Source organism: Piliocolobus tephrosceles, chromosome 10 (genome assembly GCF_002776525.5).
Source record: "Piliocolobus tephrosceles isolate RC106 chromosome 10, ASM277652v3, whole genome shotgun sequence".
NCBI classification, from domain to species: Eukaryota; Metazoa; Chordata; class Mammalia; order Primates; family Cercopithecidae; genus Piliocolobus; species Piliocolobus tephrosceles.
The window spans coordinates 121,053,482-121,080,962 of record NC_045443.1 but is presented as its reverse complement, the minus strand read 5'-3'; the positions used below and the strand labels follow the sequence as shown (position 1 = coordinate 121,080,962).

The 27,481-nt window shown below is 51.5% G+C and overlaps 2 protein-coding genes across 5 annotated transcripts in view; one reads left to right on the top strand and one right to left on the bottom strand.

Annotated features, from left to right (window-relative positions):
- The first annotated feature begins 6 nt into the window (after positions 1 to 6).
- On the top strand, positions 7 to 11,557 carry CDK2AP1 (cyclin dependent kinase 2 associated protein 1). 2 transcript variants are annotated; one of them, XM_026457390.2, is made up of 4 exons: positions 7 to 23; positions 4,304 to 4,398; positions 6,566 to 6,692; positions 10,743 to 11,557. In XM_026457390.2, exons 2-4 carry the CDS (start codon positions 4,333 to 4,335, stop codon positions 10,808 to 10,810), a joined length of 261 nt encoding a protein of 86 aa, XP_026313175.1. In that variant the 5' UTR covers positions 7 to 23; positions 4,304 to 4,332; the 3' UTR covers positions 10,811 to 11,557. The 2 variants fall into 2 exon arrangements, with proteins under 2 accessions (XP_026313175.1, XP_026313176.1); XM_026457391.2 differs by lacking the exon at positions 7 to 23 and adding an exon at positions 1,947 to 2,478.
- A 4,778-nt stretch (positions 11,558 to 16,335) lies between these two features.
- The window catches only part of C10H12orf65 (chromosome 10 C12orf65 homolog), a 28,363-nt gene continuing 17,217 nt past the window's right edge, over positions 16,336 to 27,481 (bottom strand). Inside the window, exons 2-4 of one of the 3 annotated variants that reach the window (XM_023205849.3) lie at positions 23,522 to 23,645; positions 20,063 to 20,372; positions 16,336 to 16,936 (exon numbers count right to left, since the gene is read on the bottom strand). In XM_023205849.3, the coding sequence (XP_023061617.2) occupies positions 16,718 to 16,936; positions 20,063 to 20,353 (510 nt within the window). In that variant the 5' untranslated portion in view covers positions 20,354 to 20,372; positions 23,522 to 23,645 and the 3' untranslated portion in view covers positions 16,336 to 16,717. Of the gene's footprint in view, positions 16,937 to 20,062; positions 20,374 to 23,521; positions 23,646 to 27,481 lie in introns of those variants that run through there. The other 2 variants (XM_023205844.3, XM_031936391.1) reach the window with 2 other exon arrangements.

Sequence of the window (27,481 nt, the reverse complement as noted above, 5' to 3'; positions counted from 1 at the left end):
GCCCGCCGCCGCCCTCAACGCCGGTGAGTGAGCCGCGTGCGACGCGCCCCGAGCGCCGCCAAGTTGGGGGTCCGCGCGCCCAGCCCCGGCCCGGGGATGCCGTGGGCGCCCGCGGAGGCCGGGGGCGGGGGGCTCAGGGTCCCGGCCCGGGGCAGCGCTGCCGCCGCCATGATTCCCGAGCCCGCGCCGCCAAAGTTCGCTGGTGCGCCCCGCACGCCGAGGGCCTCGGCTGGGGGTGCGGGGCGGGCGGCCTGGGGTGACCCCCGCGCCGGCGGCTGCGGATCGCAGGGAGCGCGGCGGGCGAGGGCGAGGGCGGGGGAGGCTTGTTCTCGTCTCCTTTTTCCTCCGGCTTCTGGGCGGCTCGGCGAGGGCCCCTGCCGGCGGGAGTCGGGAGCGGCCCGGGCCGCGCCGGGAGCGTGGAGCGGGTCGCGGGGCCCCGCCGCCCTGGGGAGCTGGGTCGTGGAGCGGCCCGGGCGGGGGACGCTGCGGGCAGGGCCAGGCCCCGCGCGGGCCGGCGCGGGAGGAGGGCTGCGGGGCTGCCGCGGGCCCTGAGGTCGCGGGGCCGCCGGGACTGGGACCGGGATGGGGTCGCCGGTGGGCAGCGGACTCGGAGGCCGGGGGGCCTCGGCCGGGCGCGTGGGAGCAGGGGCTGCCCCATGCGGTCACGCGGGGATTACCGTAAGGTGTGCGCGGAGTGAACGAAGTTGGCGCAGCCCTGGGGCTGCTAGGGCCCGCGCGCGGGCGTGGGGGCAGCGGGTCACGCGGACGCCCTATCTGGGAGCCCCCAGGGCTGACCCGGGAAGGCCCTCGATGCAGAAGCCGGGAGGGGCTCCCCTCGACCTTCCTGGGGCTGCGGCGGCAGCCGGGCGCTCCCAGGAAACTCCTCCAGAAGTTGTCAGGTAGCTTCGGGCTGAGCCCAGGGGACTGAGGGAGCCATGGGGAGTGGGCGCAACACTGAGGGATTGGTAGGTGCCGGGCTTTGTGACCTCACTGGAGCCCCTCTTTTCTGACACTTGGTCGGAAACAGACTTCCCAAAAGGCGGTTGTGTTGCGGGGCGTGGGGGGGGGGGGGGGGGAAGGACTCGGAGGGAAAGGAGTGGCCCCGTTGGTCCCCGGTGCCACGCTGGCTCTCCTGCTCGAGTTTTGGGCCTTGTTTGCAAACGTTGACTTCATAAACCTCCCACATCCGAAGTAGGACCCATAAAAACGATACTTAAAAAAACCTTGGACACTGAGGTGTAGGGGCAGGAAAGGGTTAAGCGTCAGGGTGCTGAGGGAGAGTTGAATTGCTCACTTGTGGGCTTGGAGTCCCAAGAGCAAACAGCCACTGTTTTCTTCTCAAACATTCTCACCTCCTCTGGGGTCCGCAGACCTTACAAAGACGGGCTTTGTTGCCAGGTAGGACTGCCAGCAGCGTTCTTCCTCTGGCCTGTGGGGAGGGCAGGGGCTGGTGTTGCCAGCCTGGGCAAGGCTGACAGCTCAGGCTTGCCCTGGTGTCATCGGGGCCGGGACCCTAAACTGGAACCTTCGGGGTTTGGGGTCACAGGGACAGTGGCACTCATGGGGACCCCTGAAGTCCTGTTCTGAGCCGGCCGCACCTGTATTCAGCTTTTCTTCTCTTTCTCCTGTGGAGAATTTCAGAAGTTCCGAGATCCCCAGATCTGGGCTTTTTGGTGCCCCTCCCTCTCCCCCATGGACCCTTTTCCAGAACCTCAGCTCCCCTCCTGCCATTTGCATCCAAGATGGACTCTCCGCTGCCGCCGCTGCTCCTCCGGCTTCCTTGTCATCATCCCTCACGCCCTGCAGCCCTGCCTCCTGCTCACGGATTGCCAAGCCGCGGCCTGGCCGGTGGTGGCAGTGGCGGAGTTAGACAAAGCCCCCGCCTCCCCCGCCCCAGAGCCCCCCAGGCGCCCCAAGTGGCGGGAAGGCCGCCAGCTCCCCAGGCCCCGGCGCTCTTTGTCTGGCGTGGGGGCGGGGAGCCGCGCCTGGCCCCAGGAGCTTCCTGGCCTCTGCCAACCCCTCGCTCCTGCACACTGCGCTCATTGTCTGAGATGCGCCGAGACGGCCTGCGCTGACGTGGTCCCTGTGTCCCGGTCCCTGTGTCTGCAGGAAGGAGTGACCATGAGTGGAACTCGGGGCATTTCCGCCATCTCTCTCCAGGACTAGACACCCCCTACCCAACCCAGAACAAGGGACTGGCCTGGACAGAGCATTGGAGTCACCGAGCTATTGCTCCTCGTCCCCCCAGCCAAAATGGGACAATTTCTCATTCCTCCTTCCTCTCAGCCCCACAAAACCCAACCCTAGTATCATCAAATAGTAGGGTCTGGAGCCCGTAGACTTTCTCTTGGGAAACATTGCCTCTACAAATGGAGAAACTGAGGACTGGAGGGCTGGGGGCCTGTCTGAGGTCACACAGCCAGGAGTGGCACAGCTGGGGCTGGCGCCAAGTCCAGTGGGGAGGACAGAAAATGAGAGGTGAGGAGCAGTGGGCAAAGCAGTTGGGGAAGAGGACGTGGGCACACCAAGTTGATTCGAGGGTGCGTGGGAAGTGGCTAGCGCCCCTCCTGCCAGGGTGCTGGGATCTTGCAAACGCCCAGGGTGCTGTGCTCGATGGTCCCTCCCAGAGACTGGCCCTCGAGGCCAGAGAGGTGTAGCTACCAGGATCGAAACCCAGGTCTCTGCCAGCAGAGCCTGTGTTCCCCATGCCACGCTTGCTGCCACATCAGAAGCTCAGGAAACTGGGGTTTGGCTGATGTGGTGAGGGGGCTCTGGGGGACATCGCCCTGCCCAATTCCTGCAGTGGCCGTGGATGTGCTGGATATCGTGGGCGTAGTGCTTCCCCATCCCAAGCAGCCCGTCCCTGTAGCACACGTGTCTCGTCATCCCCACGTGGGAGGCATGGAAACTGAGGCTCGGAGTGGCACGGTGCTCTGCCCAGTTCAGAATCCAAGTCCACGTTTCCAGGTCCAGCCCAAGCTGGAGCATAACCCTGGGCTGCAGTGGCGGCATCCAGGGCTGGCCTGAGACTCAGGGAGACAACTCGGGACTGTCCCCGCTCCCGGACGCTCCCGGATGGAGGGGCAGGTGCTGAGGTAGCTGGCTCCCTGCATGGAGGGCCAGGTGCTATGCTGTGTGCCCTGGGGCAACTCCCTCAGGTCCATGTCTCTAAATAGAGGGGCCTGGAGCCAGGGTTCTCCAGGGCTCCTCCCGGCTCCCCCAGCCTGAGGCCCTGAACTTCCTTCCTCCTCTGCCCCTCCCCTCACCCACACCAAGCGAGCAGCTGGTGGGTTTGGCCAGCCTGGCACCAGCTGTCCGTCCCTGAGGCCAAGTCTGCAGCGCCCGCTGTGTGAGAGAGAGACCGTGTGGCTCTGGGGGCGGCAGGCGGGCAGCTGCCGAGGAGGACTAGGTAAATTCTCCATGGTTACCGCTGTTTGTCATTCTGCAGGATATCCTTTACCCGCTAATGGCCACTGGGACGCCATTGCGGGGCCGCGTGCTCCCAGCCACAGACTCCCCTCCCAGATCCAGGAGGCTGCGTTCTGGGCTGGGCCCTTCTTGGTCACTGACTGCAGCTGTGGACAGGCCCCAGCGTTGCATCCCATATGTGGGGCCTCAACCCTCCTCTCTTGGAATGCAGAGCCCTTGGGGCATAGACTGCCAAGAGTCTGGTCCCCTCTTTGGGGAGGGGGAGACAGGCACAGAGAGGTTGAGGGGCTTTATCTGGGGCACACAGAGGCCGTGGTGTTCTCTAGATTCCTAATTTGATGTCCAGCATGCCTGTCTCCAGCCAGGGTTGGGTCTCAAATACTCTAAGGCCTTCCCATCTTCCCCATCATTGAGCACAGCAGAGATTTGGGCACATAGGAGCAAAAAGGCTTGGAAGCTCAGCCTGGTTTGGACCAGCCTCCATGGCAGTGGGCTCTTGTGGTGTGATGTGGCCTCTAGGTTCTCAGCCTCTGGGGACCAGGACACAGGGAGAGGGGATGGGCAGGGATGAGGCCAGGAGTGGCAGTAATTTTATCTTTGGGAGCAGCCCTGCTGCTTGGAAGGTTCTGGTTGGACGGGACGGAGCTCTGTGAGGACCAGCAGCTGCTGCAGAGCTGGGGATGACCGAGTGCCTTGTAGCTACATTTCATTATCCGTCTTCTACGCTGGTCAAACTGGAGGTGGAGAGCAGGGTTCTCTATCCTGCTACAGTTGGTGGTGTGGGTCCTGGGCAAGGGCCATTGCAGGACCTGGAGTCCTTGCCTTGGTACAACTGGCTGAGCTGACTCCTGGCCTCTCTCTCCCCACCCCACAGCTGGGAGTGTCCACTCTCCTTCCACCAGCATGGCGTCTTCACAGTACCGCCAGCTGCTCAGTGACTACGGGCCACCATCCCTAGGCTACACCCAGGTATGGCAATGGGGGTGATGGCATGGTGGGAGGGCTGGGGAGGAGACATGCTCCCCACCATCAGAGGAGAGAAGCTGGTGGAAGAGACGAAGGAGCAGAAAGTATGGGACGGAGCTTTCTCAGCCCAAGGCCCTGACTGGGCTCCGGCTCAGAACACATCACAATGGAGGGGGCCGGGCACGGTGGCTCAAGCCTGTAATCCCAGCACTTTGGGAGGCCGAGACGGGCGAATCACGAGGTCAGGAGATCGAGACCATCCTGGTTAACACGGTGAAAGCCCGTCTCTACTAAAAAAATACAAAAAACTAGCCGGGCGAGGTGGCGGGCGCCTGTAGACCCAGCTACTCGGGAGGCTGAGGCAGGAGAATGGCGTAAACCCGGGAGGCGGAGCTTGCAGTGAGTTGAGATCTGGCCACTGCACTCCAGCCTGGGCGACAGAGCGAGACTCCGTCTCAAAAAAAAAAAAAAAAAGAATGGAGGGCACTGGGGACTGTGCTTCGCGGGGACGTGTGAGGTGGAGCGGACAGGAGAGCACCAGGAAGGGCCAGCAGCCCGAGCTGCGCTAGGGCCCCCACCCCACGCGCTCCTCTGATGGTCTCCTCACTCCTCTTTCCTGGGCAAGTGAGGCCTGACCTTGACCCTGGCTCTCCAAGCTGGCACAGAAGACGGCCGGCCGGTTCCCACTTGCTTTCCACGGGCGTGGGCCCAGCAGAGAGGAGGTGGCCTTGTCTCGAGAGCTAAGTTGCCTCTTGTCGAGGGCCAGTGTTTGAGAGTGTGGCCCAGGCGAGGCCGCTCCCTGGTTCCACCACTTTCCAGACTGTGACCCCCACTTGGTAACTGCCCAAGACCTGGGCTCCTCATCAGCCCAAGGGTGATCCTAGTACCTCCAGCCCAGGCTGGGGAACAGCAGGAATGGGGTAGCCACTATGTCAGCTGCACCCCACATCTCCAGGGGATGAGCCGTCCTGTCGAAGGTTCCAGTGGGAAGATGCTCTCCCTGGCTGGGCCCCAGTGCCAGTGTTCTGAGGTTGCCACGGAGCCTGTTCCTTGCTGAGTGGGCAGCTCCCCGGCCATGCCCCGCCAGGCCGTCCTGCCCCAGGAGGAGAAGCAGGTGCGGGCCCGTGAGCGGGACCAGCTGAAGAAGTGGTGGCTGCGGGAGGCCAGGAAGAGGCGCAGCCGGGAGTGGCAGTGCCACATTCTGGCCATGCGACGGTGGCGCCGGGACAGGCGGGAGGCCCGTGAGGCCTGGAGGCAGTGCCATGGGGAGGCAGAGCAGCTGGACCAAGATGAGGACAGGAGGACAGAGCGCAAGGCCAGGGGACAGAGGCGGCGGTGGAGGAGGGAGGAGGCGAGGACCTTGCCCAGGGAGCTGGCGCAGCTCTGGGAGGAGGCAGCCAAGGGGAGGTGGTCTGGGCTTGCGGGCTTGCCGGGAGCCCAGCCTCGCTGATCGGGGTGCTTGCTGTGGGGCTTCCAGTGGTGGTGGGAGGAAAGGTTTTCTGGGGGGTGGGCCCTGTTGGTGGGAGGATGAGAGAAGGGAATGCATTTCAGGCTCTGGCGGGGCCAGGGCCGATGGCTGTGGTCCTGGTGGCCCAGGTGTGGCCTCTGTCTCCCCACTGGCTTGGCGGCTCAGCACCTGGGATGTGCCCTCCTACTCATCTGCATCCTGGGAAATGCTGTTTGGACTGTTTTGTGCCAAGATGAGCTGGTTCCCCTGTTGTGTTCATTGGAGATGATACACTTGCTTCCTGGAGGCGACTGGGTGGTCTTCCTGAGTGTGTGAGGATAGGAGGGTGAGGACCGTCCCCCTAACCTGTAGTTGTCTCCTAGAATGGGACGTGCCTTGGCCCAGCTGAGGTGGCTACCCCAGGAGTCTAAGGCTAGACTGCGTTCCCTCCTCTGACCGGCCCAGGGGCCCCTCCACCCACCTGCCTGTGGCCTTGGGGTCAGGCTGCTGAACCCTTTTTTTTTTTTTTTGAGATGTTGAGATGGAGTCTTGCTCTGTCGCCCAGGCTGGAGTGCAGTGGAGCGATCTTGGCTCACTGCAACCTCTGCCTTGTGGGTCCGGTCCAAGCAGTTCTCCTGCCTCAGCCTCCTGAGTAACTGGGACTACAGGCGCCCACCACCATGCCTAGCTAATTTTGCTGAACCAATTTCTTTCTGATTCTAGGGAACTGGGAACAGCCAAGTGCCCCAAAGCAAATACGCCGAGCTGCTGGCCATCATTGAGGAGCTGGGGAAGGAGATCAGACCCACGTATGCGGGGAGCAAGAGTGCCATGGAGAGACTGAAGCGCGGTAAGCCCGGCCCCGCTGCCCTGCCGGTGGCCACGGTGCTAGGCCTTTAACTCTGGAAAGACTTGGGGAAAACGTGGGAGGGCGGGCTGGGGATGGGGCTCATTCATCCGAGCTCCTGTCTTGTCACAGAGTTGCTGTCTGCTGTGGAGGCCTCAGGTGGGCGGTGGGTCTGGTGGCGAGGGGCCTGGGGGGCCGGATGCCTTCAGAGGGGTCTTCCGGGAAGGGCAGCCCAGCCAGGGAGCCCTTCTTACCCTGTGTGCTGCCAGGGGGTCTGCTGGCTTTCAAGGGTGTGTTCAAACCACCCCCCCCACCCCCCCAACCCCCGTCCTGGCTGCCACCGCTCTCCCTCCTGCCTCCTGCCTGGTCTGCTCCTGTTGGCCGACACTGGTCCTAGGGAAGCCAAGCTCAGGATTCTTTGGTGCCTGCACTGCCCTCTGCTGTCACCTCTTTGGAGTGAGACCCAAGGAAGCGTGTGGGTCTGGGGCGGGAGGCCGAGAGCACTTTGTTCTTTAATGACTGGGGAGGGAGGGCAGGCAGGAGAGGACAGAGCACAAGGAACTCATGTTAAGGTGTGACTGCCCGGCTGATTTTGAAAGGAGGTTAAATAGATTGCTAGCTCCTGAAATAAAAAGGGAATGGAGGGAGAGCAGGATTTCTATTTTAGAAGGCGATAGTGCAGCGGAGCCATAGCCCATGAACTCATTCAAGATGAGGGGAGACTGGTGCTTTTTTTTTTTTTTTTTGGGAGATGGAGTTTTACTCTTGTTGCCCAGGCTGCAGTGCAATGGTGCAATCTTGGCTCACTGCAACCTCTGCCCGGGTTCAAGCGATTCTCCTGCCTCAGCCTACTAAGTAGCTGGGATTACAGGCATGTGCCACCAGGCCTGGCTAATTTTTTGTATTTTCAGTAGAGACGGGGTTTCTCCATGTTGTCAGGCTGGTCTTGAACTCCCAACCTCAGGTGATCCACCTGCCTTGGCCACTCAAAGTGCTGGCATTACGGGCGTGAGCCACTGTGCCTGGCCCGGAACTTGGGGTTCTTTTTTTTTTTTTTTTTTTTTTTGAGACAGAGTCTTGCTCTGTCGCCCAGGCTGGAGTGCAGTGGCCGGATCTCAGCTCACTACAAGCTCCACCTCCCAGGTTCACGCCATTCTCCTGCCTCACCCTCCCGAGTAGTTGGGACTACAGGCAACCGCCACCTCGCCCGGCTAGTTTTTTGTATTTTTTAGTAGAGACGGGGTTTCACCATGTTAGCCAGGATGGTCTCGATCTTCTGACCTCGTGATCCGCCCGTCTCGGCCTCCCAAAGTGCTGGGATTACAGGCTTGAGCCACCGCGCCCGGCCGACTTGGGGTTCTTAAAAAGGCTGGAGAAGCGACCTGGGAGGGGAACATTTTTTTTTTTTTTTTGAGACGAAGTCTTGCTCTGTCACCCAGGCTGGAGTGCAGTGGCGCAATCTTGGATCACTGCAACCTCCACCTCCTGGGTTCAAGTGATTCTCCTGCCTCAGCCTCCCAAGTAGCTGGGACTACAGATGTGCGCCACTACGCCCAGCTAGTTTTTGTATTTTTAGTAGAGACCAGGTTTCACCATGTTGGTTGGCCAGGGTGGTCTCAATTTCTTGACCTTGTGATCTACCCACCTCGGCCTCCCAAAGTGCTGGAATTACAGGCGTGAGCCACCATGCCTGGCCTGGAAGAGGAACATTCTTTGGTTGTAAATCTGTAGGATAAATGGGGGCTGTAGTTGAAGTCATGACCCCAGTGACACGAGGGCCAGTTGAGGACAGGCTGCTGCCACGAGCGGGGTTGCTCTGGAGTTCATGCAACCTTTGTGAAGAGGTTGACGGATCTCAAAGCTAGGTTGGGACCAGCAAGGTTAGAGGATGTGATTGAAGAGGGCCTAGGGAAGGGATGCAGAGCCCAACCCTGGTCTCGCCCAGAGAGTTGGGTGGTCCCAGGGCCGCTCTCTGGTAGCAGGGGTGCTGGTTACCCGAATGGAAATTCCTGGGAAGATGCTGGGTCCCAAAGTCCAACAAGTGATTTGCAGTTGCCCATAAAAGGCACTGACTGCTTCAAGTCAGCAAATGCGTACAAGCTGCCAGTCTTGCAGTAACAAGGAAGACCCAGTGCCACCCCTTGGCCAACAGCCAAGCCCAAGCTGACCAAGCTCATGTCACAGCAGGGTGCAAACGTGTCATAGAGGGGTCAGGGAGTTAGGAGCATAGGAGCATTGTAGGTTGGTTGGCAACTGCAGCCCATGAGCCAAGAGCCAAGAATAGTGTTTTTTTCTTTTTTTTTTTGAGACGGAGTCTCGCTCTGTCACCCGGGCTGGAATGCAGTGGTGCGATCTTGGCTCACTGCAACCCCTTTCTCCTGGGTTCAAGCAATTCTCCTGCCTCAGCGTCCTGAGTAGCTGGGATTATAGGTGCCCACAATCACGCCCAGCTAATTTTTGTATTTTCAGTAGAGATGGGGTTTTACCATGTTGGCCAGGCTGGTCTCAAACTCCTGACCTCAAGTGGCTAACCCGCCCTTGCCTCTGAAAGTGCTGGGATTACAGGTGAGAGCCACCGTAACAGGCATCGTTCTTAATGGTTGAAAAAAAAAAGATTTTGGGACGTGTGAAAGTTATGTGAAATTCAGACTTAAGTGTTCATAAATAAAGGTTTATGGGGCTAGGTGTGGTGGTGCATGCGTGTAATCCAGCCATTTGGGAGGCTGAATCCAGGAGCTCGAGTTCAGCCTGAATCCAGGAGCTCGAGTTCAGCAACATAGTGAGACTCCCATCTCTTTTTTTTTTTTTTAGACGGAGTCTCGCTCTGTCGCCCAGGCTGGAGTGCAGTGGCCGGATCTCAGCTCACTGCAAGCTCCGCCTTTTGGGTTCACGCCATTCTCCTGCCTCAGCCTCCCGAGTAGCTGGGACTACAGGCGCCTGCCACCACACCCGGCTAGTTTTTTTGTATTTTTTAGTAGAGACGGGGTTTCACTGGGTTAGCCAGGATGGTCTCGATCTCCTGACCTCGTGATCCGCCCGTCTCGGCCTCCCAAAGTGCTGGGATTACAGGCTTGAGCCACCGCGCCCGGCCGAGACTCCCATCTCTACAAATAATAATAAAACAGCCCCACGTGGTGGTGTGTGCCTATAGTCCCAGCTTCTCCAGAGGCTGAGGTGGGAGGTGATCAGGTGATCTGATCCTGGGAGGTTGAGGCTGCAGTGAACTGTGATTGTGGCCACTGCACTCCATCCTGGGTGACAGCAAGATGCTGTCTCAAAAAACATTTGAGTGTAGTAGTTGTGACAGAGACTGTGTAGCCTGCAGAGCCCAAAATATTTGCTGTCTGGTCCTCAGAAAACATTCTCCAAGGCTCTGAGTTAGATTCTAAGATTTGTGGGGCAGTGATGTGGGATGTCATTCCCAGTGGCCTCTGGGAGTCATGGATTAGAAGGAACAGAATCCTTAGTGTCTATTAAAAGATCATATTTCATGAAGGTCAGTAGAGGCAGAAAGAAAAAAAGGTAACCACCAAACCATAGAGACAAAAGACTGGGGAAGATTCACTGGGCAGAGTCTTGTGGGGATGTCCCCGTGGACCCAGGGTCCTGCATGGGCAGCAGTCAGCCCTCCGTGCCCTCATGTGTGTAGCTGGAGCCATTCTCTTGCTTACTTACGCTGGTCAAGCCCTTTCTAGAATTCAGACTGAAGAAGCCAGAGAAAAATCTCAACAGTGGGTCAAGCAAAAGAATTTGGGTGGAGACACGTCTTTCATCCAACAGTGTCATGGAAGGACAGCTTGCTGGTGCCACTTTGAATGCAGGAAAAAATGTTGAGAGAGGCATGAAGAGTTGTGGTGAGGAGGGAAGGGCTTTAGGGGGATGGGACTGTTAGCATCCTTCAGGGTTGCTTGGATATAGGTTCCCCCAGTTCCCTTTCTGTCTGAGGGTTTTGTGGACAGGCTGTGGAAGGATAGATCCTCTTCCTGTTCCTGAATGGGCTCTCCTGGCTGGTCCTGTGCACCGGCTGATCTCGGGTCTCTGCCTCTCTTTCAGGCATCATTCACGCTAGAGGACTGGTTCGGGAGTGCTTAGCAGAAACGGAACGGAATGCCAGATCCTAGCTGCCTTGTTGGTTTTGAAGGATTTCCATCTTTTTACAAGATGAGAAGTTACAGTTCACCTCCCCTGTTCAGATGAAACCCTTGTTTTCAAAATGGTTACAGTTTGTTTTTTCCTCCCATGGTTCACTTGGCTCTGAACCTACAGTCTCAAAGATTGAGAAAAGATTTTGCTGTTAATTAGGATTTGCATTTTAAGTAGTTAGGAACTGCCCAGGTTTTTTTGTTTTTTTAGCATTGATTTAAAAGATGCACGTAAAGTTATCTTACAGCAAACTGTAGTTTGCCTCCAAGACACCATTGTCTCCCTTTAATCTTCTCTTTTGAATGCATTTGTGTTCTTTATTCCTTTTCATAAGCTAATACCACTCTAGAGATTTTGTTTTTAATGCATACTGACAGCACCCTTTACTTAGTAGCCGGTTCCCATTTGCCATACAGTGTAGGTTCTGCTTAATGTAACTTCTTTTTTGCTTAAGCATTTGCATGACTATTAGTGCTTCAAAGTCAATTTTTAAAAATGTACAAGTTATAAATACAGAAGAAAGAGCAACCCACCAAACCTAACAAGGACCCCCGAACATTTTCATACTAAGACTGTAAGTAGATCTCAGTTCCGCGTTTATTGTAAGTTGGTAAGAACATCTGGAAGAAAATGACTAAAACTGTTTGCATCTTTGTATGTATTTATTACTTGATGTAATAAAGCTTATTTTCATTAACAATTTGTATTAAAATGTGGGTTCCTTGAATTTTTTTTTTTTTTGAGACGGAGTCTTGCTCTGTCGCCCGGGCTGGAGTGCAGTGGCCGGTTCTCAGCTCACTACAAGCTCCGCCTCCCAGGTTTACGCCATTCTCCTGCCTCAGCCTCCGAGTTGCTGGGACTACAGGCGCCCGCCACCTTGCCCGGCTACGTTTTTTTTTTTTGTATTTTTTAGTAGAGATGGGGTTTCACGGTGTTAGCCAGGATGGTCTCGATCTCCTGACCTCGTGATCCGCCCGTCTCGGCCTCCCAAAGTGCTGGGATTACAAGCTTGAGCCACCACGCCCGGCCAGTTTCTTGAATTCTTACGTGGTGGTTTTATTTTTATGAGACAGGGTCTTGTTTTGTCACCCAGGCTGGAGTGCAGTAATGTAATCTTGGCTCACCACAGCCTCAACCTCCTTCAAGCAATCCTCCCACCTCAGCCTCCCTAGTGGCTAGAACTACAGGCGTGTGCCACTACGCCTGAATAATTTTTAGAATACTTTTTGTATTGAATGAATGGGTGTGTGAAAAAAAAAAAAAACAAAAAACTTTTTTTGTAGAGATGAGGTCTCACTATGTTGCCTAGGTTGGATCCTGGGCTCAAGTGATCCTTCCACCTTAGCCTCTCAAAGTACTGGGATTATAGGAGTGAGCCACCATGCCTCATCTAAAGAAGTGCTGTTTTAAATAATCTCTCATGAAAGTGTTTGAAATGCTTGTTCCCCGGTGCCGTAAAGAAATAGCACTTGAACATTCATCTACTTAGCAAGGCCAGTTTTACTTCTTGCGGAAAGGGTACGCTCGCCAGTTTTGCCAGGAGAGTGCACCGAACAAAGAGGGTCATTTATGACCTGACGCGTCCACCCTACGGCTGTGTCTGGTTTCCATTGGCTGGAACGGGACCTCACTTTCTGTATTTGTCCTGATTGGTGAGCAACTTAGAACTTTTTTTTTTTTTTTTTGAGACGGAGTCTTGCTCTGTCGCCCAGGCTAGAGTGCAGTGGCCGGATCTCAGCTCACCGCAACCTCTGCCTCCTGGGTTCACGCCATTCTCCTGCCTCAGCCTCCCGAGTGGCTGGGACCACAGGCGCCCACCACCTCGCCCGGCTAATTTTTTGTATTTTTAGTAGAGACGGGGTTTCACCGTGTTAGCCAGGAGGGTCTCGATCTCCTGACCTCGTGATCCGCCCGTCTCGGCCTCCCAAAGTGCTGGGATTACAGGCTTGAGCCACCGCGCCCGGCCAACTTAGAACTTTTTAAAAGAGGCAAAGGCAGAGGAGAACAAAGGAAGGAGGAAGTAACTTGTGGAATGGTGAGAAAGGTAAAAACACTTTTAAATAAGGAAGAGGAACAGGCTATGACCTAATGCTTGCTTGGACCAGTATAAGCATGCCAGGCAAATATTTAGGCTAAATTGTGGGAGCTAAGAACAAAGTACGTTGATTTCTTTACCACAGCTAGCAGATAATTAAGAATGTTAGCACATGTCTTTGAATAAATTTTGCTTCTAAGAGAAGTTACTATTTATTCCAAATTAAATGGGGAAGAAAGTCTTTGGAGAGGAACCTCTACTTTACTTTTTACAAGAGGTAGGACATACCTATTCAAAGTATATTTTCCCACCTGACCCAGAAACATTTTGGTGATGACATCATTAGCATAGTTGGCTAGGGAAAGAATGTGTTTGCTAAGTCAGAGGTAGGGATAAAGTAAAGTTGCATTATCGGTATATTTTAAATGCAGCAGCAAATGTAAGTGTATGCTAGGAAAAAAAATACCAGAAGCAGTTCTTTTTTAAATTTTTTTTTTTTTAGATGGAGTCTCCCTCTGTTGCCTACGCTAGAGTGCAGTGGCTTGATGTTGGTTCACTGCAATCTCTGCCTCCCAGGTTCAAGCAATTCTCCCAGCTTAGCCTCCGGAGTAGCTGGGATTATAGGAGTGTGCCACCACTCCCAGCTAATTTTTGTATTTTTTTTTTTTTTGAGACGGAGTCTCGCTCTGTCGCCCAGGCTGGAGTGCAGTGGCCGGATCTCAGCTCACTGCAAGCTCTGCCTCCCGGGTTCACGCCATTCTCCTGCCTCAGCCTCCCGAGTAGCTGGGACTACAGGCGCCCGCCACCTCGCCCGGCTAGTTTTTTTTATTTTTTAGTAGAGATGGCGTTTCACCGGGTTAGCCAGGATGGTCTCCATCTCCTGACCTCGTGATCCACCCGTCTCGGCCTCCCAAAGTGCTGGGATTACAGGCTTGAGCCACCGCGCCCGGCCTAATTTTTGTATTTTTAGTAGAGATGGGATTTCACCATGTTGGTCAGGCTGGTCTCGAACCCCTGACCTCAGGTGACCCACCCGCCTTGGCCTCCCAAAGTGCTAGGATTACAGGTGTGAGCCACCCTGCCCAGCCAGAAGCAGTATTATTGAGTTGGCCTATTGCCCCATGGTTAGGCCATTCTCAGTTCATAGGTGCTTATCCTGTGAGCTTTTGCTGGGTGCTAGAGGAATCTTTTTCATAAAGTGCGGCCCCTAAATTCAAGCTACTTCATAAGGTGCTCACTGGAAGAATCATCTGCTTTGGTGCCAGGGAAAAAAATGGGCTGCACTGGATGTGTTGAGAATCCACCTAGTGGTCTCTGACAATGCCTCTTAAAGGGATTTTAATTCTTACTCTATCTTAGGCCCTAAATGCCTGTAATGAGAATTTGCTTTGCTGAGCAGTAGACAAAGACAAATGAGACTTGTCTTTGATGCAGGCATCAGGCAAATTCTCAGCTGTGACAAGGCAGAAGGCCAGCAGGAACAGGCTCTAGGGAAATGGGTGCTGTGTCCCCTTCCTGCATGTGGCAAAAAGTTGCAAAGGTATGAGAGAGGAGACACATGGGAACCACTGTCCCTCATCTCCAGCTCCAAATTTCCCTTTCCACTACTACTGGTTTCTTAGGTGTCATTCTAGAGACTTTATTTTTATTTATGTATTTATTTATTTATTTTTTTTTTTTTGAGACGGAGTCTGGCTCTGTGGCCCAGGCTGGAGTGCAGTGGCCGGATCTCAGCTCACTGCAAGCTCCGCCTCCCGGGTTTACGTCATTCTCCTGCCTCAGCCTCCTGAGTAGCTGGGACTACAGGCGCCCCCCACCTCGCCTGGCTAGTTTTTTTGTATTTTTTTTTAGTAGAGACGGGGTTTCACAGTGTTAGCCAGGATGGTCTCGATCTCCTGACCTCGTGATCCGCCCGTCTCGGCCTCCCAAAGTGCTGGGATTACAGGCTTGAGCCACCGCGCCCGGCCCGAGACTTTATTTTTCTAAAGGGAGTTTGGGCTGGGGAAGGGTTCTGTACACTCGCAACAGGAGGTGTGGAATGAGCCTTGCATTGAATGTGTAAGCATCCAAAGCTGTCACTGAGGTGAGAAGAGCCTTCATTGGCAGCCTCAAAGAGAAAGGTGTGCTTGAATGTATGCACTGGACGTGCAGCCTAGGCTGCTGGACAGACGGCAGAACTGAAGCAGGCCCTACAACTGGCAGTCTCACAATGGCCTTCTCACCTCCCAGTATTTTTCCCTATTTGTTTTCTAGGTGGACTCCAGAAGAGTTCTAACAAGCCAAGTTATTAAGCATGGCTTTAAAAAAAAAAAAAAAACAACAAAACTCCAAGGTCAAATCTAGCTTCAGTAATGTAAATTTATAAGCAATCAGATTCTGGAACCTCACCTTTACAAATCTTGCAAATCAACACGCAGGGAATGTATTTCTACATCAGAGGCACAACCGGGCATCATGCAGCCTAGAAGCTAATGGAGCACATGGACAAAGAATGGAGCCTTTAACTCTTCCAACCATCTTGTGTTTTCTTTTCTTTTTTTTTTTTTTGGAACAAGAATCTTGCTCCGTCACTCATGCCGGAGTGCAGTGGCGTAATCTCAGCTCACTTCAACCTCCGCCTCCCGGATTCAAGCAATTCTCCTGCCTCAGCCTCCCGAGTAGCTGGGATTACAGGCGCCCGCCACCATGCCTGGCTAAGTTTTGTATGTTTAGTAGAGACAGGGTTTCACCGTGTTGGTCAGGCTGGTCTTGAACTCCTGACCTTGTGATCCACCCCGCCTTGGCCTCCCAAAGTGCTGGGATTACAGGCATGAGCCACCGCGCCCGGCCCTTGTTTTCTCTTTTACTGTCTTGAGCTGACATCGGGATAACTGATGTTTAAGTGTCACTGGGCAGCAGCTGCCCAGCAGATGAGAAGTTGCCACCAAATGCTATTAATGTTTGACTCAATTCTCCAGTTCTCCATAAAAATTGACTTTACTAATTTCAAAAAAAATTTATTACAAAACAGATACAATCACACAAAGGTACAACTTGAAATATGGGTATACCCTTCTAACTACCACCCAGGTGAAGAAATAGAACTTTGTCAGGCACCCCAGAGCCCCTCCAAGTGCCTCATCACAATGACAACTCCTTTCTTCCCTCTAGAAGTAGCCATTATCCTTGTAGAGGACTGACTTTGTGTTTATGGTTTCATCTTATTTTTTAAGGCAGGGTCTTGTTTGGTCACAAGAACAAGTGGACAGGTGGAGTGCAGTGGTGTTCATAGCTCAGTGCAATCTTGAGCTCCTGGGCTCAGGTGATCTTCCTGCCTTAGCCTCCCAAAGTGCTGGGATTACAGGCGTGTGTCATTGTGCTCAACCTAGTTTTATTTATTTATTTTTTTGAGATGGAGTCTTGCTCTGTCACCCAGGTGTTGCCCAGGCTGGAGTGCAGTGACGCAATCTCAGCTCACTGCAACCTCCGCCTCCCAAGTAGCTGGGATTACAGGTGCCCACCACCATGCCTGGCTAAGTTTTTGTATTTTTAGTAGAGACGGGGTTTCACCATGTTGGCCAGGCTGCTCTCAAACTGCTGACCTCAGGTGATCTGCCTGCCTCAGCCTCCCAAAGTGCTGGGATTACAGGTGTGAGGCACTGTCCACCGCGCCCGCCGAGTTTTATTCTTGAGTCGTGCATGTCTCTGTTCACTATAGTTTAGTGCACCATTTAAATAACTTTGTTGTCTTTTAAGTTCATCAAAAATACTTCTTTTGAAGCACTGTAATAATGCTGGTGATGGAACTCACCACCATTATTCCCTGGGAGCTTCTGGCAGATTCTGTCAGTTGGAATCTGTAATTCTTTTCTCAGTGGACCTTTTTACTTGACTCCCACAGTTCTTTTAGTAGCTTCTTTTTTTCCAGGGTCTCCTTTGCTCTTTTTTTCCTTTCTTGTTTTTTCTTCGCTGCTTCTTGTTTTTCTTTGTGAACAGGACTGTTTTCACCATTGTAGAAGACATCTACTTTCTCTTGTAGGATTTTCCGAGCTAGCTTTCTGTTCTGATCAACTGATCTTGTCTGATGGCACTGTAAGAGATAATATTTTATAATGTGAAAACCACAGGATGTTACAAAACAGGACCTCAGAAGTCATTAAATTCAACCTGTTCGCTTATTATTTATTTATTTATTGAGACAGAGTTTCGTTCTTGTCACCCAGGCTAGAGTGCAATGGAGTGATCTTGGCTCACTGCAATCTCTGCCTCCCGGGTCCAAGCGATTCTCTTGCCTCAGCCTCTCAAGTAGCTGGGATTACAGGCGCATGCCACCACGCCCAGTTAATTTTTGTATTTTTAGTAGAGATGAGGTTTCACCATGTTGGTCAGGCTGGTCACGACAACCTGTTCACTTTATAGAGAGGGACAAACCTGGAAGGCAAAGCCCCTTATCAGGAGTCCCCATGAGTCAGTAACAGTGAAGACCAGCCCCTTTCCTGCCTCTGCCCCGTGTCCCACACCCTTGTTGTATTATGTGGCTTTCACTGTGATTGTTTTAATCTTTTTTTTTTTTTTTTTTTTTGAGACAGAGTCTTGCTCTGTGGCCCAGGCTGGAGTGCAGTGGCCGGATCTCAGCTCACTGCAAGCTCCGCCTCCCGGGTTTACGCCATTCTCCTGCCTCAGCCTCCCAAGTAGCTGGGACTACAGGCGCCGGCCACCTCGCCCGGCTAGTTGTTTGTTTTTTAGTAGAGACGAGGTTTCACCGTGTTAGCCAAGATGGTCTCGATCTCCTGACCTCGTGATCCACCTGTCTCGGCCTCCCAAAGTGCTGGGATTACAGGCTTGAGCCACCGCGCCCGGCCATTTGTTTTAATCTTAGGAGTGCTATTTTGTTTAGAAGCAACAGTGGCCTTCAAATCAAAGTCCCAAAATAATTATAAAAATATCAACTGTGTATCTAGCTTGTGGCCAGTGAACAACCACTTTGTGTGCACCATTCATCAGCATAAAGTTCTTTCTGAAGGAAGAAAATAGCACCTTTATTATTATTAAACCATAACTCATTCACTATGTAATGCCTTAGTTATTACAGGTGAGTGCCTTGCAAAGCTGTTTGATAAAAGATACATCCTGAGCCAGGCATGGTGGCTCACAACTATAATCCCAATGCTTTGGGGGCTGAAATGGGAGGATCACTTGAGGGCTGGAGTTTGAGACCAGCATGGGCAACATAGCAAGACGCCCCATCTCCACCAAAAATGTAAAAATTGGGTGACCGGACACGGTGGCTCATGCCTGTAATCCTAGCACTCTGGGAGGCCAAGATGGGTGGATCACTTGAGGTCAGGAGTTCGAAACCAGCCTGGCCAACATGGTGAAACCCCGTCTCTAGTAAAAATACAAAAAAATTAGCCGGGCGTGGTGATGGGCACCTGTAATCCCAGCTACTCGGGAGGCTGAGGCAGGAGAATTGCTTGAACCCAGGAGGCGGAGGTTGCAGTGAGCTGAGATTGCGCCACTGTACTCCAGACTGGGCAACAGAGCAAGACTGTCTCAAAAAAACAAAACGAAAAACACTGAGTGTGGTGGTGCATGCCTTCAGTCCCAGCTACTCAGGAGGCTGAGGCGGGAGGACTGCTCGAGCCCAGGTGTCTGAGGCTACACTGAGCCATGATTGTACCACTGCACTCCAGCCTGGCTGACAAAGGTCCTGTCTCTTTAAAAAAAAAAAATTATATGAAATTACGGTGAAAGAATAATAGTGAAAGCAAGTTTGGAATGAGTTATGTAAAATAGGTTAAACAAAACTTAACTCTCATGTTTCAGAATTTTGTTACTCATGAATGACACTTTTCAAGGAGGAAAAATGATTTGAGGTTTTACATGATATGCTCGTGGCTCAAACACCCAGCAGTAAAGTGCAGCTGTTAGGTACATGGACTTGGGGTATGGTTTGAACTACTAAGTGGCAGGACCTTGGGCAGGTCACTTAAGCCTGTGTCCCAGATTCCACACCTGTACTGTGATGGAAATCATGAACATGGAGTTATGGGGACTGCAGAGTTAATGCTGCTTAGAACAGTTCCTCCCACACGTTTCCATGGTCTGTAAGTATCTGTTGCCAGTATCGTTATACATGAAACACCTGCCTTGGCTATCTCTTTTCTGTGCTGCTTCCAGTCCATGAGGCAGATGGACTGGGAGCCCCTCTGATCAGGCTTGTCTTTTTTTTTTTAAGAGGGAATCTTGTCTGTTGCCCAGGCTGGTGTGCAGTAGTGTGATCTCGGCTCACTGCAATGTCTGCCTCCAGGGTTCAAGCGATTCTCCTGCATCAGCCTCCTGAGTAGCTGGGATTACAGGCACGCGCCACCACGCCCGGCTAATTTTTGTATTTTTCGTAGAGATGGGGTTTTGCCATGTTGACCAGACTGGTCTCGAACTCCTGACCTCAGGTAATCCACCCACCTCGGCCTCTCAAAGTGCTGGGTTTATAGGCGTGAGCTACCGTGCCTGGCCCAAGACTTGTTTTTTTATGTAAAGAAGGAAGACTCCCATAGGCAGCTGTGCACAGCATTTTTTCTTCTGAGGTTGGAAAATACCTGGCCTCCGTGATCCTCCATGATCTCACCCTCAGTCCTCTCTGTCCAGAAGGGGAGGTATCACCGACATTTACCAAAGGGGACAGAGAGGCATGGAGGACATGGCCACGCTAACGTTAACCACAGCCAGGACAGCTAAGGGCTGGGACCCCTAGCCGACAACCCAGGCCTGCTTGCTGCCTCTTCAGGGACTTGGAGTCCACAGCAATGCTGGGGATCTCGGCAGCCTTACTGAAGTGGGAATGGATTTGAAAGAACCATGCTGCCCAGGCGCCTGCCTTTATCAGCCACTGCTTAGCTTTGTCAAGATGTTGCTTCCGGGGCAGCAGCCAAGCACCAGTGCTGCCTGCCAAATTCAAGGATGGCAGCCATACCCTGGCTCCAAAAGATCCTGGAAGCAGGCTTCCCAGGCTGTTGTGGGTGGTTCTGCCTTAGGGAGGAATGGCTCAGGGATGGGCCGAGATCTGCAGTGCCCTCTACTGCCTGGCTGGTAGAGGGTGGCCCGAGCCAGAAAAAGAATGCCCTTCAGGTGATCCCATTCATGCTTGGGAGAAATCTCTGGAGGCTGTGGGACCCTTGGGCGGGGCCTCTCCCCTCAGCGGCCTTATGTTGTCTACCTTTACAACGATGCCCGAGGGGATGTGCTTCAGCACCACACAGTTGCTGGTTTTGTTAGTTGCCTGGCCCCCTGGACCGTGTCCTTTCACAAACTGCTCTTCGAGCTCATTCTCATCCAAGGAAAGCAGTGCAGGGTAGTCCTTCTTGCCTGCCATCTGGACCGGAGTGACAGCTGTTTCTGGGGATAACAACGTCAGCTTCTCCCAAAGCCGGAGTCCCCGTGGCGCCTGGCATATTCGGGTCAGTGATGTAGGAAAATGAAATAAACCCGCGGTGCTCATGAGGAACATGGCTCTGCTGGCTGAGGACCTGGGTTAGATGAATAAGGAGGAGAGCTTTCAGAAAGAGGCATCTGCCCTCAAGACTGTGCTTCAGATTCGAAGACAGCTTTTTATAAAGCAATTCAAATGATGACCCATCTGTTACCAAGGGAATTTAGGAAATGAGTGGAGACACATTATTCGGCAAGACACCACTCTCCTCACCCTTGCACTGTCTGCCATGTTACCAGGACATGCCCTGCCAGCTAATACATATTTTCTTGCAGTAGACCAAAAATACCTTCCAAGCACCCAGGGGTGCTGTTTTCTCAGGAAGGAGAGGTTTTGAGTGTGAAATTCAGGCCAGGTGTGGTGGCTCATGCCTGTAATCCAAGCACTTTGGGAGGCTGAGGCAGGTGGATCACAAGGTCAGGAGTTCAAGACCAGCCTGGCCAAGATGGTGACACTCTATCTCTACTAAAAGTACAAAAATTAGCCAGGCTTGGTGGGTGCCTGTAATCTCAGCTGCTCGGGAGGCTGAGGCAGAGCCACTGCACTCCAGCTTGGGCAAAAGAGTGAGACACTGTCTAAAAAAAAAAAAAAAAAGAAAAGAAATTCAAAGGAACAGGACTATAATTTGATACAGATAAATAGTGCATCAAGCAAGAATTAACATCTGGGTCAAGTGCCAGTATTTAAATGTTTGAGAATCTCTGAAATCAAAATGTAAAGATGACAGTATGAGAGTCTATTTTATTTTTTGAGATGGAATCTTGCTCTGTTGCCCAGGCTGGAGTATGATGGCATGATCTTGGCTCACTGCAACCTTCGCCTCCCAGGTTCAAGTGATTCTCCTGCCTCAGCCTCCCGAGTAGCTGGGATTACAGGTGCGTGCCACCATGCCTGGCTAATTTTTGTATTTTTAGTAGAGGTGGGGATTCATTCACCATGTTGGCCAGGCTGGTCTCAAATTCCTGACCTCAGGTGATCTGCCCGCCTCGGCCTCCCAAAGTGCTGGAATTACAAGCATGAGCCACCCCCAACCCCGGCTGAGAGTCTATTTTATAGCTGAGCTTAAACAGTCTGACATAGTAAACATCACTATCAATCAATGTCATGATTGTTGTTTTTTGTTTCCAGTTTCATGGATTTGAATGTGAACATCTGTTCCCCTGGACGCACTGCCAATAATGTGGTCCAACTGGTACTCGTTGTTGGAACTACCAAGTCAACTAATTTTTTTTTTTTTTGAGACAGAGTCCTACTCTATCACCCAGGCTGTACTGCAGTGGCGTGATCACAGCTTTCTCCAGCCTTGACCTCCCCAGGGTCAGGCGATTCTCTCATCTCAGGCTCCGTAGTATGTGAGATTACAGGCACACCCCACCACAGCTGGGTAATTATTTTTTGTAGAGATGGGGTTTCGCCATGTTGCCCAGGCTGGTCTTGAACTCCCTAAGGTCAAGTAATCCACCTGCCTCAGCCTCCCAAAATGCTGGGATTACAGGCGTGAGTCACTGCACCCAGCCAGTCAACTCACTTTTAATAAGGTCCTTGTTAGGTATAGTGAGGGACATGAGATGAAAAAGAGCTAGACTGTCTTCATGGAGCTTACAGGTTAGTTAGAAAAGATATTAAAAGACAGATGAGATGGGCCTAGACTCCCCGCCTACATCTTTCTCCCATGCTGGATGCTCCCTGCCCTCGAACATCGGACTCCACGTTCTTCAGTTTTGGGACTTGGACTGGCTCTCCTTGCTCCTCAGCTTGCAAACAGCCTATGTTGGGACCTTGTGATCATATTTTATTTGCAGGGGAGCTCCTGGGATCATGGCGAACAGGAGGCAGGACTAGATTGCAGCTTCAGACAGAGCAGCATGCAGAGGCTTACATTGTGAATTTTAGCTCCAGATTAACTGCAAGAACAAGCCAGCAATCCTGAGAGGACCCACAGACCCTCTGAAGGAAGCAGATTGCTCCTGCAGGGCCCGGGAGACCCCCAAATACTGTGAGTGCCCCAACTGTGGAAGTGGGAAAGGGAGACCCTCCTCTCCAAAACACACCCCCCGCACTGGAGAGGCTGAAGGTCTGTTTGCAGGAGAAATTTCCGACTTTACCTGGAGCTAAGTCAGACTCAGGCCAGTGAAATACAGGGGCGAGGAAGCAGCAGAAAGGCAGTGGGAGCTTGCTGGGTCCCCAGGCAGCCCATTCCTGCCTGACACCACAGGGATCCAGAGGGAGGTGGCCAGAGGAGCAGGGGGTAAAACTCCATAGGGAGAAGGAATTCAAAATTTCTAGTCGAACTCTGTAAAAATTTAAACAGGACGAGAAGGCTCCTGGCCAGAACTCGGGGAAGGGCAGGAATCCGGCATGCAGACTTCACAGGTGGGGGAAGAACTACAGCCCTTTTCTTTTGCAGCTGGGAGGCGAACAGCCTCAGGCAAATTTTCAGGTCAGTCTCACCCTCTGCCTGGAAGCAGACTCAGGGCAGTTGTTGGGGGACACGGTGTGTGGGAGCTGGGTGAGGCCTGTGACTGCTGGCTTTCCCCCACTTCCCCCTGACAACCTGCATGACTCAGCAGAGGCAGCCATAACTCTACTAAGTACAGAACTCCAGTGACCTGGGAATCTCACCCCCATTCCCTACAGCAGCCGCAGCAAGACCTGCCCTAGGAGAGTCTGAGCTCAGACATGCCTAGCTCCACTGCCACCTGATTGTCCTTCCCTATCCACCCTGGCAGGAAGACAAAGGGCAAATAATCTTGGGAGTTCTAGGACCCCGCCCACTGCTGGTTCCTCCCCTACCACAGCTGATGCTTTCTGAAAAGCACCACCTCCTGGCAGGAGGCCAACCAGAAAAAAAATAGACCATTAAACCACCAAAGCTAAGGACCTTCATGGAGTCCATTGTACCCTCGGCCACATCCACCGAACAGGCACTGGTATCCATGGCTGAGAGACCCATAGATGGTTCACATCACCGGACTCTGCAGATAACCTCCAGCACCAGCCCGGAACTGGGAAGACTCGCTGGGTGGCTAGACCCAGAAGAGAGACAACAATCACTGCAAGTAAGTTGGCTCATAGGAAGCCACATCCATAGGAAAAGGGACAGAGTACTACATGAAGAGAACACCCCATGGGACAAAAGAATTGGAACAGCCTTCAGCCCTAGACCTTCCCTCTGACAGAGCTTACCCAAATGAGAAGGATCCAGAAATAAACCCCGGTAATACGGCAAAACAAGACTCTTCAACACTCCCCAAAAAACGCACTAGTTCACCAGCAATGGATCCAAACCAAGAAGAAATCCCTGATTTACCTGAAAAAGAATTTAGGAGGTTAGTTATTAATCAGGGAAAGACCAGAGAAAGGTGAAGCCCAATGTAAGGAAATCCAAAAAATGATGCAAGAAGTGAAGGGAGAAATCATTCAGGGAAATAGATAAAGAAAAAACAATCAAAAATTCAGGAAACTTTGGACACACCTTTAGAAATGCGAAATGCTCTGGAAAGTCTCAGCAATAGAATTCAACAAGTAGAAGAAAGAAATTCCGAGCTCGAAGACAAGGTCTTCAAATTAACCCAATCCAACAAAGACAAAGAAAAAAGAGTAAGAAAATATGAACAAAGGCTCCAAGAAGTCTGGGATTATGTTAAACGACCAAACCTAAGAATAACTGGTGTTTCTGAGGAAGAAGAGAATTCTAAAAGCTTGGAAAACACATTTGGGGGAATAATCAAGGAAAACTTCCCCGGCCTCATTAGAGACCTAGACAGCCAAATACAAGCAGCACAAAGGACACCTGGGAAATTCATCGCAAAAAGATCTTTACCTAGGCACATTGTCATCAGGTTATCCAAAGTTAAAATGAAGGAAATAATTTTAAGAGCTGTGAGGCAGAAGCACGAGGTAACCTATAAAGGAAAACTTATCAGATTAACAGCGGATTTCTCAGAAGAAACCCTACAAGCTAGAAGGGATTGGGGCCCTATGTTCAGCCTCCTCAAACAAAACAACTATCAGCCAAGAATTTTGTATCCAGCGAAAAAGTAAGTATCACTTATGAAGAAAAGATAGTCATTTTCAGACAAACAAATGCTGAGAGAATTCACCATTACCAAGCCACCACTACAAGAACTGCTAAAAGGAGCTCTAAATCTTGAAACAAATCCTGGAAACACATCAAAACAGAACTCTTTAAAGCATAAATCACACAGGACCTATAAAACAAAAATACAAGTTAAAAAGCAAAACCAAAAAACCAAAAAAAAAACCCTAAAGTACACAGGCAATAAAGAGCACGATGAATGCAATGGTACCTCACATTTCAATACTAACATTGAATGTGAATGGCCTAAACACTCCACTTAAAAGATACAGAACTGCAGAATGGATAAGAACTCACCAACCATCTGCTGCCCTCAGAAGACTCACCTAATACATAAGGACTCACATAAACTTAAAGGGGTGGAAAAAGGCATTTCATGCAAATAGACACCAAAAACAAGCAGGAGTAGCTATTCTTATATCAGACAAAACAAACTTTAAAGCAACAGCAGTTAAAAGAGACAAAGAGGGACATTATATATATAATGGTAATAAGGCCTTGTCACAGGAAAATATCACAATCCTAAACATATATAAACCTAGCACTGGAGCTCCCAAATTTATAAAACAATTACTAACAGACCTAAGAAATGAGATAGACAGTAGCACAATAATAGTGCGGGACTTCAATACTCTACTGACGGCACTAGACAGGTCATCAAAACGAAAAGTCAACAAAGAATGGATTTAAACTATACTTTGGAACAAACGGACTTAATAGATATATATAGAACATTTCATCCAACAACCACAGAATATACATTCTCTTCAACAGTACATGGAACTTTCTCCAAGACAGATCATACGACAGGCCGTAAAATGAGCCTCAATAAATTTAACAACGGCCGGGCGCGGTGGCTCAAGCCTGTAATCCCAGCACTTTGGGAGGCCGAGACGGGCGGATCACGAGGTCAGGAGATCGAGACTATCCTGGCTAACACGGTGAAACCCCGTCTCTACTAAAAAATACAAAAAACTAGCTGGGCGAGGTGGCGGGCGCCTGTAGTCCCAGCTACTCGGGAGGCTGAGGCAGGAGAATGGCGTAAACCCGTGAGGCGGAGCTTGCAGTGAGCTGAGATCCGGCCACTGCACTCCAGCCTGGGCGACAGAGCGAGACTCCGTCTCAAAAAAAAAAAAAAAAAGAAACTATATCAAGCACTCTCTAAGAGCACAGTGGAATAAAACTGGAAATCAACTCCAAAAGGAACTTTCAAAACTATGCAAATAAATTAGCTGGGTGTAGTGGCAGGCACCTGTAATCCCAGCTACTTGGGAGACTGAGGCAGGAGAATTGCTTGAACCTGGGAGGCGGAGGTTGCAGTGAGCCGAGATTGTGCCATTGCACTCCAGCACGGGCGACAAGAGCAAAACTCCATTTGAAAACAAACAAAGCACCAAAAAAAACCCACAAACAAAAAACGCAAATACATGTAAATCAAATAACCTGCTCCTGAATGAGCATTAGGTCAAAAACGAAATCAAGATGGAAATTAAAAAATTTTTCAAATTGAGGCTGGGTGCAGTGGCTCAGCACTTTGGGAGGCTGAGGCGGGCGGATCACCTGAGGTCGGGAGTTCGAGACCAGCCTGACCAACAAGGTGAAACCCAGTCTCTACTGAAAATACAAAATTAGCCGGGCGTGGTGGCCCATGCCTGTAATCCCAGCTACTCGGGAGGCTGAGGCAGGAGAACCCCTTGAACCCGGGAGGCGGAGGTTGCGGTGAGCTGAGATCGCCCCACTGCACTCCAGCCTGGGTGACAGCGAGACTCCATCTCAAACAAAACAAAATAAAACAAAACAAGCAAAAAACCCATCTATGACAAACCCACAGCCAACATAATACTCAATGGGGAAAAGTTGAAACTGTTCCCCCTGAGAATTGGAACAAAACAAGGATTCCCACTCTCATCACTTCTCTTTAACACGGTATGGAAGTCCTAGCTAGAGCAATCATACAAGAGAAAGAAAGAAAGGGCATCTACATCCATAAAGAGGAAGTCAAACTGTCACTGTTTGCTAATGATATGATCGTTTACCTTGAAAACCCTAAGGACTCCTCCAGAAAGCTCCTAGAACTGATAAAAGAATTCAGCAAAGTTTCTGGATACAAGATTAACGTACACAAATCAGTAGCTTTTCTATACACCAAGCGACCAAGTGGAGAATCAAATCAAGAACAAGAACTCAACCCCTTTTACAATAGCTGCAAAAAACAAAACAAAACAAAAACTTAGGAATATACCTAACAAAGGAGTCGAAAGACCTCTACAAGGAAAACTACAAAACTGCCAAAAGGAATCATAGACAACACAAACAAATGGAAACACATCCCATGCTCATGGATGGGTGGAATCAATATTGTGAAAATGACCATACTGCTAAAAGCAATCTACAAATTCAACACAATCCCCATCAAAATACCACCGCCATCATTCTTCACAGAATTAGAAAAAAAAATTCTAAAATTCATCTGGAACCAAAAAACAGCCCACATAGCCAAGGCAAGACTAAGCAAAAAGTACAAATCTGGAGGTATCACATTTCCTGATTTCAAACTATACTATAAGGCCATAGTCATCAAAACAGTGTGGTACTGGTATAAAAATAGGCACATAGACCAATGGAACAGAATAGAGAACCCAGAAATAAACCCAAATACTTACAGCCAACTGATCTTCAACAAAGCAAACAAAAACATAAGGTGCAGAAAGGACACCTTTTTCAATAAATGCTGGGATAATTGGCTAGCCACCTGTAGAGGAATGAAACTGGATCCTGATCTCTCACCTTATATAAAAATCAACTTGGGGCTGGGCGCGATGGCTCAAGCCTGTAATCCCAGCACTTTGGGAGGCTGAGACGGGTGGATCACGAGGTCAGGAGATCGAGACCATCCTGGCTAACATGGTGAAACCTCGTCTCTACTGAAAAATACAAAAAACTAGCCGGGCGAGGTGGCGGGCGCCTGTAGTCCCAGCTACTCTGGAGGGCGAGGTGGCGGGCGCCTGTAGTCCCAGCTACTCTGGAGGCTGAGGCAGGAGAATGGC